Consider the following 16,410-nt stretch of genomic DNA (forward strand, 5'->3'; position numbering starts at 1 on the left):
TTGGAGGATCATTGGAAAAATTAACTTTTAACCAAATTAACTTTTAAATTAACTTTTAAATTAACTTTTAGCCACATAAACCAAGTTGGAGGATCGGACTGAGATAATGATGTGGTTATTATTTGTTTTTATTGATTAATTATATAATAAAATAAAATACATGTATCGCACTCACCTATTTGTTCTCTGGTAGAAGCAATTGTAATCACTGACCTATTGTAATCATAATCAGAGAACACATTCAGAACAGATGTATCTGGATGTTTCTGACCTGTGAAAAGAAAATAAATTACTTTTAAATTTAAAGGAACAAATGTTAATTTTGTGTGCTGTCTTTAGTAGGGGATTTCAAAATATGTAGGTTAAAATGTTGAGTTAAAAACCACTGAGAGGTTACTGAAAAGAAATCTGTACCTAATGAGCTGCAGTGCAAAAATCTCCCTGCTTCATTCATTCTGTCGATCTGTGCTTGTTCACCTTTCCTGCAGCTTGTTCACTACCCTGTCAGTCATCGAGAGAAACAACCCACCATGATCAACACTTCCACACAGAGACACAACTGGGAACAAGGCATAGCTGTAATAAGGAAAAGAGGCATTATTGATAACTATTTCAGCGCCTTGTTTTCTTTTTGTGGGAACAGCTTCCACTGTACAGGTCCTCTTCAACCTGTCCAGTTTGTTATTGAACCTGGAGGTCCACATTCGGCATCCCCTACCTGTGACACAGGTCCTGGAGCACCTCTGGGTGTAAGGATAATTCTGCCAGGACCAGGCGCTGTTGGGGGAGAAAGTCGACCTGCTAACTGTCCATACCTGGGCGGACAAGACTGGAATGTGAAGCTCTGCCCACAACATGATCAACTTCAGCTCTCTTGTCAACCTAAGACTTCTGGTTCCTCCATGATAATTAATGTATGCCACATCCATGGCATTGTGCACCTAAATCCAGATTGGATGTCCCTCCATTGCAAGGTCAACCAGACTGCTCGAAGTTCCAGAATGTTGATCCGGAAACTAGATTCCTTTAATGTCCAAAACCCCTGCACCAACAAGGTGCCCAAGACTCCGCCCCAGGCTAACCTCCGTCCCTAAGATTTTCCAAAGGATTGGAAAGGATTGTTGTAGGGATATGGAGTGGAACTAAGAAAATGGGGCTGCAATAAAGAAAGCTATCATCTCAAGGACTTTCATGCAGAAGCAAAGAATCTGGTGGCTACTCGACTGAATAGTCAGAGTCTGAAAGCAGACAGTTTGACATTTTTCCTGGGGGAGAAAAACTCTCACTTGAACTGTGTCTAGTAAAGGACCCAGATATTCCTAGCAATGAGCTGGTTCAGGTTCTGACTTCTGAAGATTCACAACCCAGTCAAACCTCTACAGGCTCTGAACAGTCAGGGCTACATTGTCTTCCAGAACCTGTGAAAAATGTTTCCTCAGCAGGAGGTTGTCTCGATATCCTACAGTGGAGATGCCCAGGGAGCATAGTAAAGCTAGCACAGGAGCCACATCTTGGAAAATACCTGGGAGGCAGAATATAGACTGAATGGCAGGGCCAAAAACTCGAAGCGCATAGGACCGACAGCAAAGTGAAGGGAATTGCTGATGCACTACAAAAAATTGGGACATATAAGTATGCATCCTTGATGTCTACAAGAAGAGAGGCTTTGACAGCCTTAGTGGATTTCATGGTAATTTTCTGGGGCCTTGAGATCCATGATGAGGGGAATGCCCACTGTTGGTTTGAGAACTGTGAACAGGCTGAAGTAGAACCCCTGAAATTGTTATGTGACAGAGACTGGGGCAATAATGTCCTGTTCCAGAAGACCAACTATTGGATACATGGATATGTGATAAAATGTGCAGTGACAAAGGCAAGTTTTTGTCAGTACCAGGATTCAAGCTGTTCCTTTAGGACTGAGGAAAACTCACCTGAGACAGTCCTTTCCTGGAAAGCAATGGTGATTGGCCAGCTCATCACTGTTTACCTTTAAAACACCTCGGTCAACACACCACCAGTGCTAAAGAAATCATAGCTACCTTTGTGTGCTCCTGCTTGACCCATCTAATAGCTTATCCAATCTACTTGTGTATGACCCAGCTTGTTCTGACCTTACTATTCCTTGCTACTGACTCATCACGGTACTTATTTGAACTCTGATCTAAACATGTGTGACCCAGCTTGTGTTGACTACTCTTTTGCAGAACCTTCAGTGTTACCAATCTCATCACTACAACTTGGTTGTCCTGAACAGCACCTGCTACACCAGTCTCTTGCTGTTCCAACTACGTCTGCAGCGTTTTACCACAAGTACTAGCCAGCCTGCCCTGTTTACAGTCGTGCTCAAGGTATGTGCTCTTGTTGCTGAACTGTGCACAATCAGCACATCTGAACTGTTTTACCTGCTATCTAACTCCTGGCTGGACAGTTGGAAGTAATGTACCAACGAGATAACTGGGAGCAAAGGTCTAGCTTTTAGCCCCTTGAAACCACTTCCAGCATCCATTTATCTGAGATGTTGGTTGTCAAAGTGTCCGCAAAGGCTAACAGTTGTCCCCCTACTTTGGAAAGCGGGGCTGCCCCCTCATGCTGAAAAAGATTTATCTGAGGGTTTCGGGGGGCTTAGAAGTTAAGGTCTTGAGGACGGACTAGGTGGCAGAGATGTATTTTTTTTTAAAGGTTGAGGCCGTGGAGTAACAACTCTTCTTGTCCTCCATTGAGGGGTGAGTCATTTCAGACAAAGCCTTAAGCCTTGTACACACGCACCGATTGTTGGCCGTGAATTTTCGGCCAACGTCCGATCGGCCGATTGTCGGCTTGTTAGTATGATGCTTCCGACAACCGAGTGCGACTTTTCGGCCAAACAAAATCTGGTGTGCATGCTATAAAATTTTTGTTGGCCGTCAACAGAACGGCCGACAAAAATCAGATGAGCAAGACTGGGCATGCTCAGAGAAGAAAAAATACTCGGAAAGTTAACCAGCACATGACATCACTTCTGAAGTTGGTTTTTGTTGGCCGATAAAATTATTGTGCAGTCTAGAGCACATTTCAACCAACACAACAACACTGGACAAAAGATGGCCGATCGGTCGGCCAACAATCGTTGCGCGTTGTGAGGGATTAGCTCGGTGGCGGGTGTGGATGACCCCTTGGGGGGTGCGTTTTCCCAGAGAGGTAGCCGACAAGTGCTTGCAAACAAACAGTGTGGTTTATTAAATAGTGTTTTCTTCACCAGGCTGTATGCAGCAAAACATCCAAAATAAAATAAAACAGAAAATAAATCCTTGCCTCTGTGGGCGGCTACCTTCTCACAACTGGAACCTGCCTAGGTGTCTGTCTCCAACCTACCGTCGGGCAGACTTCCTTGTCCTCCAGCGGACACTCAATAGTCCTTTTATAATAGCTTCACAGGGCAACACAGTCCTTTGTTTCTTTCACATCAACAGTTCGTCTTCTCACCTTTGAGACGTATTCACCCTTGGTTACCGTCCCGGGCACACATCACTCCGGGGGGTCTTCTCCCAGGCCCACACATCCTGTCGGGAGGCACACGCTGACTGTCCTCCTGCTCCCAGCCCACATGGCTTCAGGACACAGCTTCTGGAGGCAGCAAACAATAGGACTTTCTCTGAACAAATTATAGAGCCTTAACTCCCTCATTCTGAACAGGTGAAGGCCTTTCAACTTCCTGCTGGCTAGCTCTGTAGCCAACACCCTAAATTAATTAATGGACTTCTCAATCAGGTGGAAATGTATCTCCTTCCTGTGACTACATTCCCAGATTTAGCTGACTTCCTGTCACATACCCCCCCCTCTTGTTTCAACCCTAGGGTTGGGACACATATTTCCAGGCACGCATGTGTCAGGCACTGCTGACTCACTGATAAGCCTCCTATTATCCTCAAGCTTCCGGATGAAACTGTTTTGTCATCTTCATTGACGGATTTCTCATAAATGCCACACAGTTTGTCTCTCATCTCATATACACATTCTTCAACTGCATTTTTGGCATCATTTTGCTCCTTCTCGTTTCTGTCATCTTCATTGACAGCTTTCTCATAAATGTCAGACAGCTTGTCCCTCATAACCGTCTGTCCAATCCACCATGGAGGACCGTGATCCATAGGCAACTCAATTGGGCTAGTCTTAATGTCTTCAACATTCTTAAGACGCCTCTCTCTGCAATCCATAAATGTTTTCCACAAAACTTTGAGAACCTTTGCTTCACTAAGCTTTGTTCCAAGTAGGGACTCTTGACATCCCTCTGTGACTTGAGTTGCCTCTCCATACAGCTGTACACAATCATTGACTTTTTGTTGTAAAAGGGAATGATCTTCCTTCTTGAGCTTTGCTTGCTCTAAGATGCTGTGCAGAGGATTTTCCAATTGAGACAACAGGCTGTCACACATTTCTTCAAAGTGACCCCTGTTCCTTTTCCCAGAGATATCAATATCATTCACCAAACATTTCATATTCATAGGCAGATCTGAAGCATTTGCACTCATCAACTTCTTAAACTTTTCGCCCTCCTGAGCGAGTCGCAGTAAAGGCCTACTATTTGATTTGATATTCAGTTTATATTTCTTGCCAAACTCTTCACAGAAGAAGCCAACCAGAACATCATCAACTTTCCTTCCACCAACATAGGGGTCAAAGGCAACAACACAGTTGAACCCAGCGATCTGGGTGGTATCCATTATAGACCTCCTCTCTGCATCAGTGAAGAAGCATGGAACTGCAACACATTCTTTTACAGGTTTCTTCAATGCACTTTCTGCTGAACTATTTGACCGCTCAAGGTCACCTAGTTCTTTTTCTCTATCTGAATTCCACATGGAATGCATCTCAAGATCACGATCAAACTTCTGCCACCCGTCTTTCACCAGTTCCATTTTGGAAACACTCCCTGAAAGGCACTTATTCATTGGCTTCACGTTTTCACCAACAGCCTTAGTTTTCTCCACTAGGTTTTCAGCCTGAACTGAGAAATCACCACATTTCTTACTCAGCTCCTTTGTTTGCTGAAGCTCTAATGATACATTTTCCAATGCTTGAAGTTTTTGAAGGAACGGTTTATTCCAAAGGGGTGATTCAAGCCACGTGTCATCACATTTCTGAGGCTCACTCAGGACAGACCCCAAAACACTGATCCTTTTAAAAACTGCATCAGGCACACTATCCCCTCTTTGGGACAGATCCTCTGTTGCCTGGAATTCCTCTTCCAGTTCCTGCAACGGAATCTTCATCTCTTCTACTTGCTGTTCTAAGGCTCGTTTAGACTTTTCTAGCTCCTGAACGCTTTTCTCAACCTCATCCTTGTAGCTGACCACATGTTCCATCTCTGTACATAGCTGCTTGTTAACTCTTTCTAGTTCAGCCTTGGACTCTAGAGCTTCCTCCAAAGAGCGAGCCAAGAACAGGGCTTTGCTCTCGTTATCACGCACCTCCGTTTCTGCACGTGCGCGTTCTTCTGCATATTTTGCAGACACATTCTTCTCTTCACCAAGCATCTGATCAAACTTCTTTTTCACATCTTCAACACACTCTAATGAACCGACGCTTTCTTCCATGCGTTTTTTCATATCTGCTATCTGAGCTTGCAATGTTGCGACTTGCTCTGATAGGTTTTTCTTTGCTTCCGCCTCCTCTTTTAATTGTTCCAGGAAGCCATTTTTCTCATCTTCCATTTGTTTGAGCTTTGTGCTAAAACTCAGCCTTTTACACCTCTCTTCCTGTAAGAGTTCCTGCGTGTCTTGCAGCTGCGATTCCAAGATAGAAAAATCTTCCGCAATTTCTCTAGATTTGCTGTCTGCTTGAGAAAGCTGATTTGTAACATTGTCCAACTCAACCTGCAGTCGGTTTGCCTTCTCTGACAGCTTAGCACACAATCGGTCACCTTCTGACACCTTGACTTGCGATTCCAGAAGCTGTGCCTCTACTTTTTCCCTCTTATGTTCACAATCTTCTTTTCCCTGCATAAGAGCCTTCACCTCATTGGCTAGCATCTGGGAATAAGAATGTAATTCTGCCACACAGGCTTCTTTCTCCTTTAACTGCTGCTGGACACGTTGGGCTTCCCCTTTCCAACTTTCACAGTCCGCACGCCATTCATCTACCACATTGCTTAAAGTAGTGAGCTCATACACAGTACTCAGTAATTTAGCCTCTCTTTCACTTTTCTCTTTGTCGCTGAGAGACAATGTCGCTTCCAGAGCAACATTCTGTTCCTGCGACTCCTGCAGGTCTATTTTTGTAGCTCCCAAAGACTGAAGACTTTTTTCCAGCTGATTACGCAACTCCAACATATCAGCCATACTTTGCTTCTGCAAAGTCTGAATTTCAATTTCCTTTTCCATGAGGATGGTATCTTTCTCCTTTATAGTGTCTTGACATTTTTGCAACTCGACCAAAAGAAGAGCAGTGGATTCTTCCCACTGTAACACATGAGACTTGAGTAGTTCATTCATTTCCTGCAAGTTTCTATGCTCCATTTTAAGCAATTCCAAGGCTTGTTCCTTTTCTTCCATTTTCCGTTGCAAGGCATCCAACTCAGCCCTGCACACATACTCGGTTTCCTCCAAACCGATGGCCTCCATTGGCTGCTGGCGTCTCTGTTTCCAGCCTGCCATGCTCTCTTGATGAGCCTTTTGTTGAGCTGCAAAGCTCTGCTGAAAATCCGCATTTGCCTGCTGTTGAGCTGCATTTGCTTGCTGTTGAGCTGCATTTGATATAATCAGATGTTTCAACATCTCCTCCATTTTGAGTTTACTTTTCATCTGAGCACACTGCGTCTCCATAGCGGTTTCATCAGTGTTGCTAGGGACAACAACCTTCCTCTTTAGTAGACTCTCTTTAGGCATGGATGGGGCTGGTTCAGACGGCAACATCCCCTCCATCCATAGAATCCGGTCTCTCATTTCATCTATCTTTGCATTCTTCAGGCGTTTTGAACGCCCCATCTTCAATAACTCCACAAACAAATTTTTCACAGTCCAGCAAAAATTTTTCAGACCACTGTCTCTTTAACACATGTAGTTTTTCTCTCTCTTGCAGGATCTCTTTTCCTGCGCACACAGTTTGTGCAGTCACTTGCACCAGACACAACAAAGTTCATCAAATAATTTTGAGACCGCTGTCTCTTTAAAACACTTTTTTTTTTTCTGTCAGGATCTTCTCTCCTGCACACATAGATTGTGCAATCTCATGCACCAGATAAAGTTCATCAAACATTTGCACTTCCTTGCAGGGATCTCTGCTTATGCCCACTGCATACCTCCACCATATGTGAGGGATTAGCTCGGTGGCGGGTGTGGATGACCCCTTGGGGGGTGCGTTTTCACAGAGAAATAGCCGACAAGTGCTTGCAAACAAACAGTGTGGTTTATTAAATAGTGTTTTCTTCACCAGGCTGTATGCAGCAAAACATCCAAAATAAAATAAAACAGAAAATAAATCCTTGCCTCTGTGGGCGGCTACCTTCTCACAACTGGAACCTGCCTAGGTGTCTGTCTCCAACCTACCGTCGGGCAGACTTCCTTGTCCTCCAGCGGACACTCAATAGTCCTTTTATAATAGCTTCACAGGGCAACACAGTCCTTTGTTTCTTTCACATCAACAGTTCGTCTTCTCACCTTTGAGACGTATTCACCCTTGGTTACCGTCCCGGGCACACATCACTCCGGGGGGGTCTTCTCCCAGGCCCACACATCCTGTCGGGAGGCACACGCTGACTGTCCTCCTGCTCCCAGCCCACATGGCTTCAGGACACAGCTTCTGGAGGCAGCAAACAATAGGACTTTCTCTGAACAAATTATAGAGCCTTAACTCCCTCATTCTGAACAGGTGAAGGCCTTTCAACTTCCTGCTGGCTAGCTCTGTAGCCAACACCCTAAATTAATTAATGGACTTCTCAATCAGGTGGAAATGTATCTCCTTCCTGTGACTACATTCCCAGATTTAGCTGACTTCCTGTCACAGCGTGTACAAGGCTTTAGGCTTTTTTTGCTTAAGATGGTAAGTACGCTTTGGAGGTACAAAGAGCTTGTTTGGGTTTTTAAAGTGTCCATAAAGGAGAACTGAGAATAGTGGGTCCACTGGACAGATTTTGTTGACTTAGAAGCCTAAAAGGGGCCTAGACTGAGGAAAGCACCGATAGAGGCTATGGGCTATTTCACAAGTTTTAAGTTTTTTTTTACCACATCAAAAAGAGCTGAAATTATCTCTTTTAGTTTGGGAGTAAAGACAGACGACTATGACTCCTCAGATATAGGTTCATCCATCAAAGATCTGAGAGGCTCGCGATCATATCCTCAGAAGTTGAAAACTCAGAGGCCGCAAATGCCACAGGAAGATCAGATTAAGATCCTGCAGGGGTGGGCATTTGCACTCTTATGGCTTCTGTGGTCAAAATCAGCAATCATCAGTTCAATTTAGCCCATGAAGTCCTGCATGACTGCAAAGATCCTCCCTGGATAGAGCAGAGGGAGTGGCCAGGTCCGACAGAGCTAAAGAGCACTCCAAGGATGGCATGACTCTAACAGGAGGGCAAAATTCCAAGCAGTCAGTGTCAGGTACCTCGAGGGGCTTACTGCAGACAGAACCAGAAACATTGGAGTGTGAGCTAGAGCCGTCCGGTACAGAAGAACTGGCCCCCTTCATGTCTAGAATCAGAAATTTTGTAGAAGGCAACCAAGTTTAGGGCATACGGCTAGGGTTAGTAACCTGGCTGCTTAAAGTGATATTGAAGGCAGATTTTATTTTTATTTTTAAATAACAAACATGTCATACCTTACCTGCTCTGTGCAGTGGTTTTGCACAGAGCAGTTGCGATCTTCCTCTTTTTGGGTCCCTCGCTGGTGGTCCTGGCCCCTCCCTTTTGCTGAGCCAGCAGCTTGCTATGGGGGCACCCAAGCAGGCTTGTTCCTGAGCCGGTGCTCTGTGTGTCTATTCATACACAGAGCGTGGCTCGGCCCTGCCCCAGCTCGCTCCTCATTGGCTCACTAACTGTGATTGACAGTAGTGGGAGCCAATGGCTCCCACTGCTGTCTCAGCCAATGAGGAGGAAGAGACCCAGAAAAGCTGCTGCTCCCATGCACATCGCTGGATCAATATAGGACACAGGTATTATTAGGGAGCGCTGTGGGGGCTGCTGTACACAGAAGGTTTTTTACCTTCATGAATAGAATGCAACCACTTTAAATCACTGTAGGCAGGCAACAGGGATAAACCATGGAGAGTTTCATGTGTCTATTGTAACCAGGAGCAACGGTAGCAAGATTCTTCCTCAGCGATAAATGGTGGGAAGAAAGCACAGAGCATGAGCACACAACATTCCACCCAGTGGATGACTTCAACGCTCAATATTTCAATGTTAACCCCTTCAGTGGTGACAGAAAGCGGGAAATTTAACAGTGCCCAGCAGTCCTAGTAGCAAAGTACCTCCTGGTGCTTAGCCCACATGGTAAACTTGCAAAGTGACTCTTTAGAGACAAGGTAATTTATGAAGCATCCCAGGCCCTGGATCTGAAATGTTGTTTATGACTAACTTTTAGCAGTACAAGCACATATGAAGAGTGCCACAATTCAGAGCCCAGTGCCCAAAGCTCACATTTCAGACTAGCCTGCAATATCCAGACCAGGGCGGTGCAGGACTGGCACTTAGGATGAGGAAAGGTTGATCCAGATAGCTGCAAACAGAAACCAGCCAGAGCAATGTAGTAGGGATCTTGGTTAAAAAAAAAGTTAATATATTTCTCAGCAGAGCAGAGAAAAGATGTCTATCACCCTAAGACACAAGGAAAAAACTAAGGCATGCTGGGAGTAGGAGGGGTTACTCTGGGCTGGCGCACAATTTCTCTGTTTGTCACTGTCTAATTCTCTTGTAGGCGGCAGTATAACTCAAAAGTCTCAAAATTCCTGTGTCTCTTAATAGATAAGAAAGAAAAACATTTTCTGACAATTTGTTAAAGCTCCATCAAGGAAAAAGAAAAAGAACACTAACAAACGCAGGAGAAATTTGCTGTCAGCATGATCCTTTGCAGAAGCAAATTGTTTTGTCTGCGTAATAGAGTATAATAGCTGTAATTTCACTTGAACTGCAGCTTCTAATAAGACTAAGAAGTGTTTCTCCAAGGCTCGGGGTATCCCAGCAGCACACAGCTGGCAGATTGCAGGGTGCAATCGCTTAATCACTAGGCTGATAACCTAATCCTATAAAACAACTAAGGAGTCAAGAAAATAAAAGATTGGCCTCCACTGATTTGCCTGGCAGCAAAGTTGTGTTAAGTAAACTGAAAAGTGTAATGAAAACTATGGCGAGTTGATCAGAGGCAGAAATATGTGCCACTGCCAAGCAGTCACAGTTTGCAGTATAGTCAGTAGGTTAGTTGAGTAAACATATGTGAAATGGTGACTACCAGCTAGATTTACAATATTAGAACATAGATTTAAAGTGAATTTAGCATATCTTATATATATATATATATATATATATAAAAAGAGGAACTTCACTCTTTCAATTAACATTGACTATTTTTAATCCTTACGCTGCTAGTGTTAGTGAATTAATAGGAAAGTACACTGATCAAAAAAATTAAAGGAACACTTTGAAAACACATCAGATCTCAATGGGGAAAGATATCATGCTGGATATCTATACTGATATGGACTGGGTAACATGTTAGGATGCCACATCGTTTGATGGAAATTAAAATTATCAACCTACGGAGAGCTGAATTCAAAGACACCACAAAAATGAGTGAAAAAATGATGCAGCAGGCTAATCCATTTTGCTGAAAATACCTTTAAAAAAAAAATCAATTTTGCTGAACTTTCATTGCAGCAACTCAAACTGGTACTCAGTAGTTTGTATGGCCCCCACGTGCTTGGATGCATGCCTGATAATGTCGGGGCATGCTCCTAATGAGGCGACAGATGGTGTCCTGCGGTATTTCCTCCCAGATCTAGACCAGGGCATTACTGAGCTCCTGAACAGACTGAGGTGCAACCTGGCGGCATCGGATGGACCGAAACATAATGTCCCAGAGGTGTTTCAGTGGATTTGGGCCACACGAGCATGTGGGGGCATTCAATGGTATCAATTCCTTCATCCTCCAGGGAGTGGCTGCATACTTTCACCACACGAGGCATTGTTGTCCACCAGGAGGAACCCAGGACTGCACCAGCATAGAGTCTGACAATGGGTCTAAGGATACCTAATGGCAGTCAGGGTGCCATTGTCTAGCCTGAAGAGGTCTGTGAGTCCCTCCATGGATATGCCTCCTAAGACCATCACTGACCCACCACCAGACCGGTCATGCTGAACAATGTTGCAGGCAGCATAACATTCTCCACAGCTACTCTAGACCCTTTCACATATGGCACATGGGCTCAGGGTGAACCTGTCTCATCTGTGAAAAGCACAGGGCGCCAGTGGCGGACCTGCCAATTCTGGTGTTCAATGGCAAATGCCAATCAAGCTCCACAGTGCCGGGCAGTGAGCACAGGGCCCACTAGAGGAAGTCAGGCCCTCAGGCCTCCTTCATGAAGTCTTTTTCGGATTGTTTTGTCAGAGACATTCACACCAGTGGCCTGCTGGAGGTCATTTTGTAGGGCTCTGGCAGTGCGCATCCTGTTCCTCCTTGCAAAAAGGAGCAGATACCGGTCCTGCTGATGGGTTAAGACTCTTCTACAGCCCTGTTCAGCTCTCCTAGAGCTGTTTTTCAACCAAGGCACCCTTTACAATCTGGCAAAATCTCGAGGCACACCAACCAAAAAATGTAAAAAAAATTTAATTGTTACTTACGTCAATGGGATACTTGAGCCTCGGACGATCCACCCAACCACTCTATATTATTGTTAATGAAAACTGCACTTCTTTTTTTATGTTGTATTCCACTTGCACCTTTGCTTCAGTTTGGCCGCAGCGCAGGTGTAGCGCAGGATACCTGCGGTTTTTATGTGCGTTTCCTGTGGTTTCCTATAGATTTCTATTATGTCCCTGATTTTTGGTGTGTTTTCAGAAAATGCACCAAAAATTTAGGACATAGTAGAAGTTTATGAGAAGCCACAGGTAACGCACATGAAAAACGCGGGTATTCTGCGCTGCAGCCAAACTGAAGTAGATGTGCAAGCGGAATACAACATAAAAAAAAGACGTGCAGTTTCCATTAACAATCATACAGTATTTAAATCCCACATATCTTATGTATAAATATTACATACAAAAAAAAAAAATTGGTGATTGTTTTTTTTTTTGCTTTTAAAAGTAATCACCATTTTTTTTTTTTATGTAATATAAATATACATAAGATATGTTGGTTTTAAATACTGTATTATTGTTAATGGAAACTGCACGTCTTTTTTTGTTGTATTCCGCTTGCACCTGCACTGCAGCCAAACTGAAGCAGATGTGCAAGCGAAGTACAACATAAAAAAAGTGCAGTTTCCATTATAAATAATACAGTATTTAAAACCCACATATCTTATGTATATTTATATTACTTAAAAAATAAATAAATGCTGAAAGCAATACCAGGTAAAGTTAACCACTTAAGCCTCGGAAGATTTTACGCCCTTCCTGATCAGGGCCTATTTTGCGATTCGGCACTGCGTGATTTTATTGGACAATTGCGCAGTCGTGCAACGCTGTACCTAAACGAATTTGACGTCCTTTTTTTCCTACAAACAGAGCTTTCTTTTGGTGGTATTTGATCACCTGTGCGATTTTTTGATCATGCGCTATAAACAAAAAAAGAGCGTCAATTTTGCAAAAATAACAATATTTTTCACATTTTTTTATATGAAATTCCCCAAAAAAAATGTAAAAATCAAAATTTTTTAACATTTTAGGCCAATTTGTTTTATGCTACATATTTTTGGTAAAAAAAAAAAAATCACAAAATGCGCATTTTGATTGGTTTGCGCAAAATTTATTGCGTTTACTAACTAAGGGAAAGATTTTTGTCATTTTTGTTGTTTTTTTTTTTAACGCGTAATGGCGGCGATCTGCGATTTTTTTTTGCGGGACTGTGACATTGCGGCAGACAGATGGGACCCTTGAATGACATTTTTGACACTTTTGGGGTTTGCTATACATATTGTGAGGGATTAGCTCGGTGGTAGGCGTGGATGACCCCTTTGGGGGTGCGTTTTCACAGAGAGATAGCCGAGCAGTGGTTGCAAACAACACTTCGTTTTATTCATGCAATTTACTTCACACAATTGCAAGCCTCAAAACAGCCAAAATAAAATAAAACAAAATAAATCCTTGCCACTGTGGGCGGCTACCTTCTCACACACTGGAACCTATCTAATGAAGTCTGTCCCCAACCTACTGTTGGGCAGACTTGGCTGGTCATACAGCAGACTCTCAATATTCCATGTTTTATCTCTTCACACAGCACACAGTTCATTTAACATGTCCCTTTTCCTCTTCATATGGAACATGTCCCTTTGTCTCTTCACACTCTTCACATTGAACACAGTTCATTTGCTTGTCTCTCCACATAGCAAGCAGTGCATTTATTTCTTTCCACATAGAAATAGTTTCTCTTCTCACCTTGAGACGATCCAAGACCTCACTTCGAGTAGTCTTCACACTTATTTACCCTCCTTAGCGCACATCACTTCAGGGGGTCTTCTCCCATGCTCACCAGCTTGTCGGGAGGCACACATCTGACTGTCCTCCTTCTCCCAGCCCACATGGCTTCAGGAGACAGCTTCCGGAGGCAGCAGTCCTTCTCCCATGCCCACACGGCGTTGGGAGGCACACGTATGTCTGTCCTCCTCTCCCAGCCCACACGGCGACAGGAGGCAGCAATCAATAGGACTTCCTTTGGACAAATTATAGAGGCCTTCATTTCCTCATTCTGAACAGCTGAGGTCTGTTCAACTTCCTACTGGCTAGCTCTGTAGCCAACACCCTATAGTAATTAGTGAACTTTCTAAATCAGGTGGAAATGTATCTCCTGCCGGTGACTACATTCCTAGATTTACCTGACTTCCTGTCACAATATGCACCGTTACTGTAAAAATGACACTGGCAGTGAAGGGGTTAACTTTTTTGAGAGGGAGGGGTTAAGTGTGTCCCTAGGGGCGTGCTTCTAACTGTGATTGGTTGTGGCTTGAGGTGTAAGAACAGTGATCAACGGTCCTACATAGCAGAACCGTATGATCACTATTCTTACACAGGGGAGAATGACAGGCGGCTTTGTTTACATTAGGCCGGTGTAACGGACGATCGGCATCCGGCGGCACGCGCACGCTCCCCAGAGCCTCACAGGCTAGTGAAGTACCCCTACGTCACTTTGCCTGTGAGGGGCTGACTGCCGCCGTATATAGTCGGGCGGCAGTCGGCAAGTGGTTAATGACAGTCATATATCAATCCGTGTAACTTCATGTAACTCACGAAGCCAGAGTAGTCAGTGAAGAGCCTCCTCCCTGTTATTCCTCTTCTCACACACTCTGCTGTAACTCGAAAAGTGTGCCAGCCAGCAGCAGCTCCCGGGACCTGCGGCTCTCACCTCCCAGCAAGCACTTTGTATGCCGATCCTCCCGTCATCAGTTGGCACGACGCGGTCGGGAGGCCCGCACAGCTTCCCGAGCGCATGTGGCAGCGGGAAGGGAATTTAGCCGTCCCTTCTGGCATAGCGAAATGGAAAACTTTTTTTTATAAGATTGCTGCAAGGAAAACTTTTTTTTGATAAGATAAGATTGCTGCAAATTGGGGTCATTTTGCCGAGGCACACCTGGGGACTCTTCACGGCACCCCTGTGTGCCGCGGCAAACTGGTTGAGAAACCCTGTCCTAGAGTAACTGCCTGTAATCTCCTTCATGCTCTGGGAGACACAGCAAACCTTCTGGCAATGGCATGTATTGATGTGCCTTCCTGGAGGAGTTGGACTGCCTGTGCAACCTCTATAGGGTCCAGGTCTCGCCTCATGTTACCAGTAGTGAAAAAAAGTAAAAAACAGTCAGAAAAGATGAGTAGGGAAAAAAAAAAGTCAGTGGCCTCCACCTGTACCACCATTCCTGTTTTGGAAGTCATCTCATTGTTGCCCATCTAGTGCACTTGTTGTTAACGTCATCAAAACCAAAGCAGCTGAAATTGATTAACAGCCCCGTCTGCTACTTAAATGTCAAGATCAATATCCCAGGAGTTTATTTGACTTAATGCTATGCTCTGATTAAAAGTGTTCCTTTAACTTTTTTTTGAGCAGTGTATATACACTATATTAAGCATGGATGAGCGAGTTTGGGGTGGAGGAACTTGACTGGCCTGCACGGAATCCTGACCTCAACCTGATAGAACACCTTTGGGATGAATAAGAGCAGAGACTGCGAGCCAGGCCTTCTTTCCAACATCAGTGCCTGACCTCACAAATGCGCTTCTGAACATTCCCATTGACACACTCCTAAACCTTGTGGACAGCCTTCCCAGAAAAGTTGAAGCTGTTATAGCTGCAAAGGCCAACTCAATAATGAACCCTATGGACTAATGGCTGGAATACACGGGCCGAATATCGCCCGATCATTCGACCACCGACTTATGAAAAAGTGTTCCTTAGTCGAAAACGTTGCAAACATACACAGGCCGAATATCGCCCGACCGTTTGACCGCCGACCATCGAAACAGTGCATGCGTGATGATGTTCTACAGATTTTAAATGAACGACCTTAACACCAACGTATAGAATATCGTTCGTTCGCAAACGAGACTAAAGAATTTTTCATATTTTCAAACGGGATTTTTCGTTCACAATATCGATATCGGTCACTGATGGCTGGGCATTAACGTGTAGAATATCGGTCGATCCTTCGCTGAACGGAAATTTTCGGCCGATTTTCTTATCGTGTATTCCGGCCATAAGACTGGGATGCCATTAAAGTTTATGTGCGTGTAAAGGCAGGTGTCCCAATACTTTTAACAATATAGTAATTTTTTTTTCTTGGGGGGGGGGGGGGTACATTTTAGTTTTTTTTTTTACTTTCAATAAATGTACAAGGAGACTGCCCTATTGCCTTATTACATAAAGTATACACAGGGGTTGATTTACTAAAACTGGAGAGTGCAAAGTCTGGTGCAGCTGTGCATGATAACCAATCAGCTTCTAATTTCAGCTTGTTTAAAACGGAGTTCCACCCTGAAATGTTTTTTTTCACTGTCCGCTTGCTTTAATTTACCTGAAAAAGAATTGGATAATTAAAATGAAAATATCCTTCCTCTTCCTCCCTCTGCGGCTGCGGCCCACGCCGTCACTTCCTCCTTGCATTGACTCCTGGGAGATAAGCGTCATCGATCCCAGGAGTCAATGCACCTGCACCGGCCCTGCTCGTCACTGCCAGTGCAGGCGCGTCATCCCTGCACAGCTTCTGGGCAGCAGGGAATGACGCGCCTGCACTGGCAGT

The 16,410-nt window shown here is 44.2% G+C and overlaps 1 protein-coding gene across 2 annotated transcripts in view; it reads right to left on the reverse strand.

Annotated features, from left to right (window-relative positions):
• FTCDNL1 (formiminotransferase cyclodeaminase N-terminal like) overlaps nucleotides 1–16,410 on the reverse strand; it is a 93,115-nt gene that overhangs the window by 47,195 nt on the left and 29,510 nt on the right. The window contains exon 3 of one of the 2 annotated variants that reach the window (XM_082261940.1): nucleotides 176–271. The exons of the other annotated variant lie outside the window; for it this stretch is intronic. Coding sequence (XP_082118066.1) covers nucleotides 176–271 — 96 coding nt within the window. The remainder of the gene's footprint in view (nucleotides 1–175; nucleotides 272–16,410) is intronic. 2 annotated transcript variants of the gene reach the window in all.

Source organism: Pelophylax lessonae, assembly GCF_965119305.1.
Source record: "Pelophylax lessonae genome assembly, chromosome: 6".
NCBI lineage: Eukaryota > Metazoa > Chordata > Amphibia > Anura > Ranidae > Pelophylax > Pelophylax lessonae.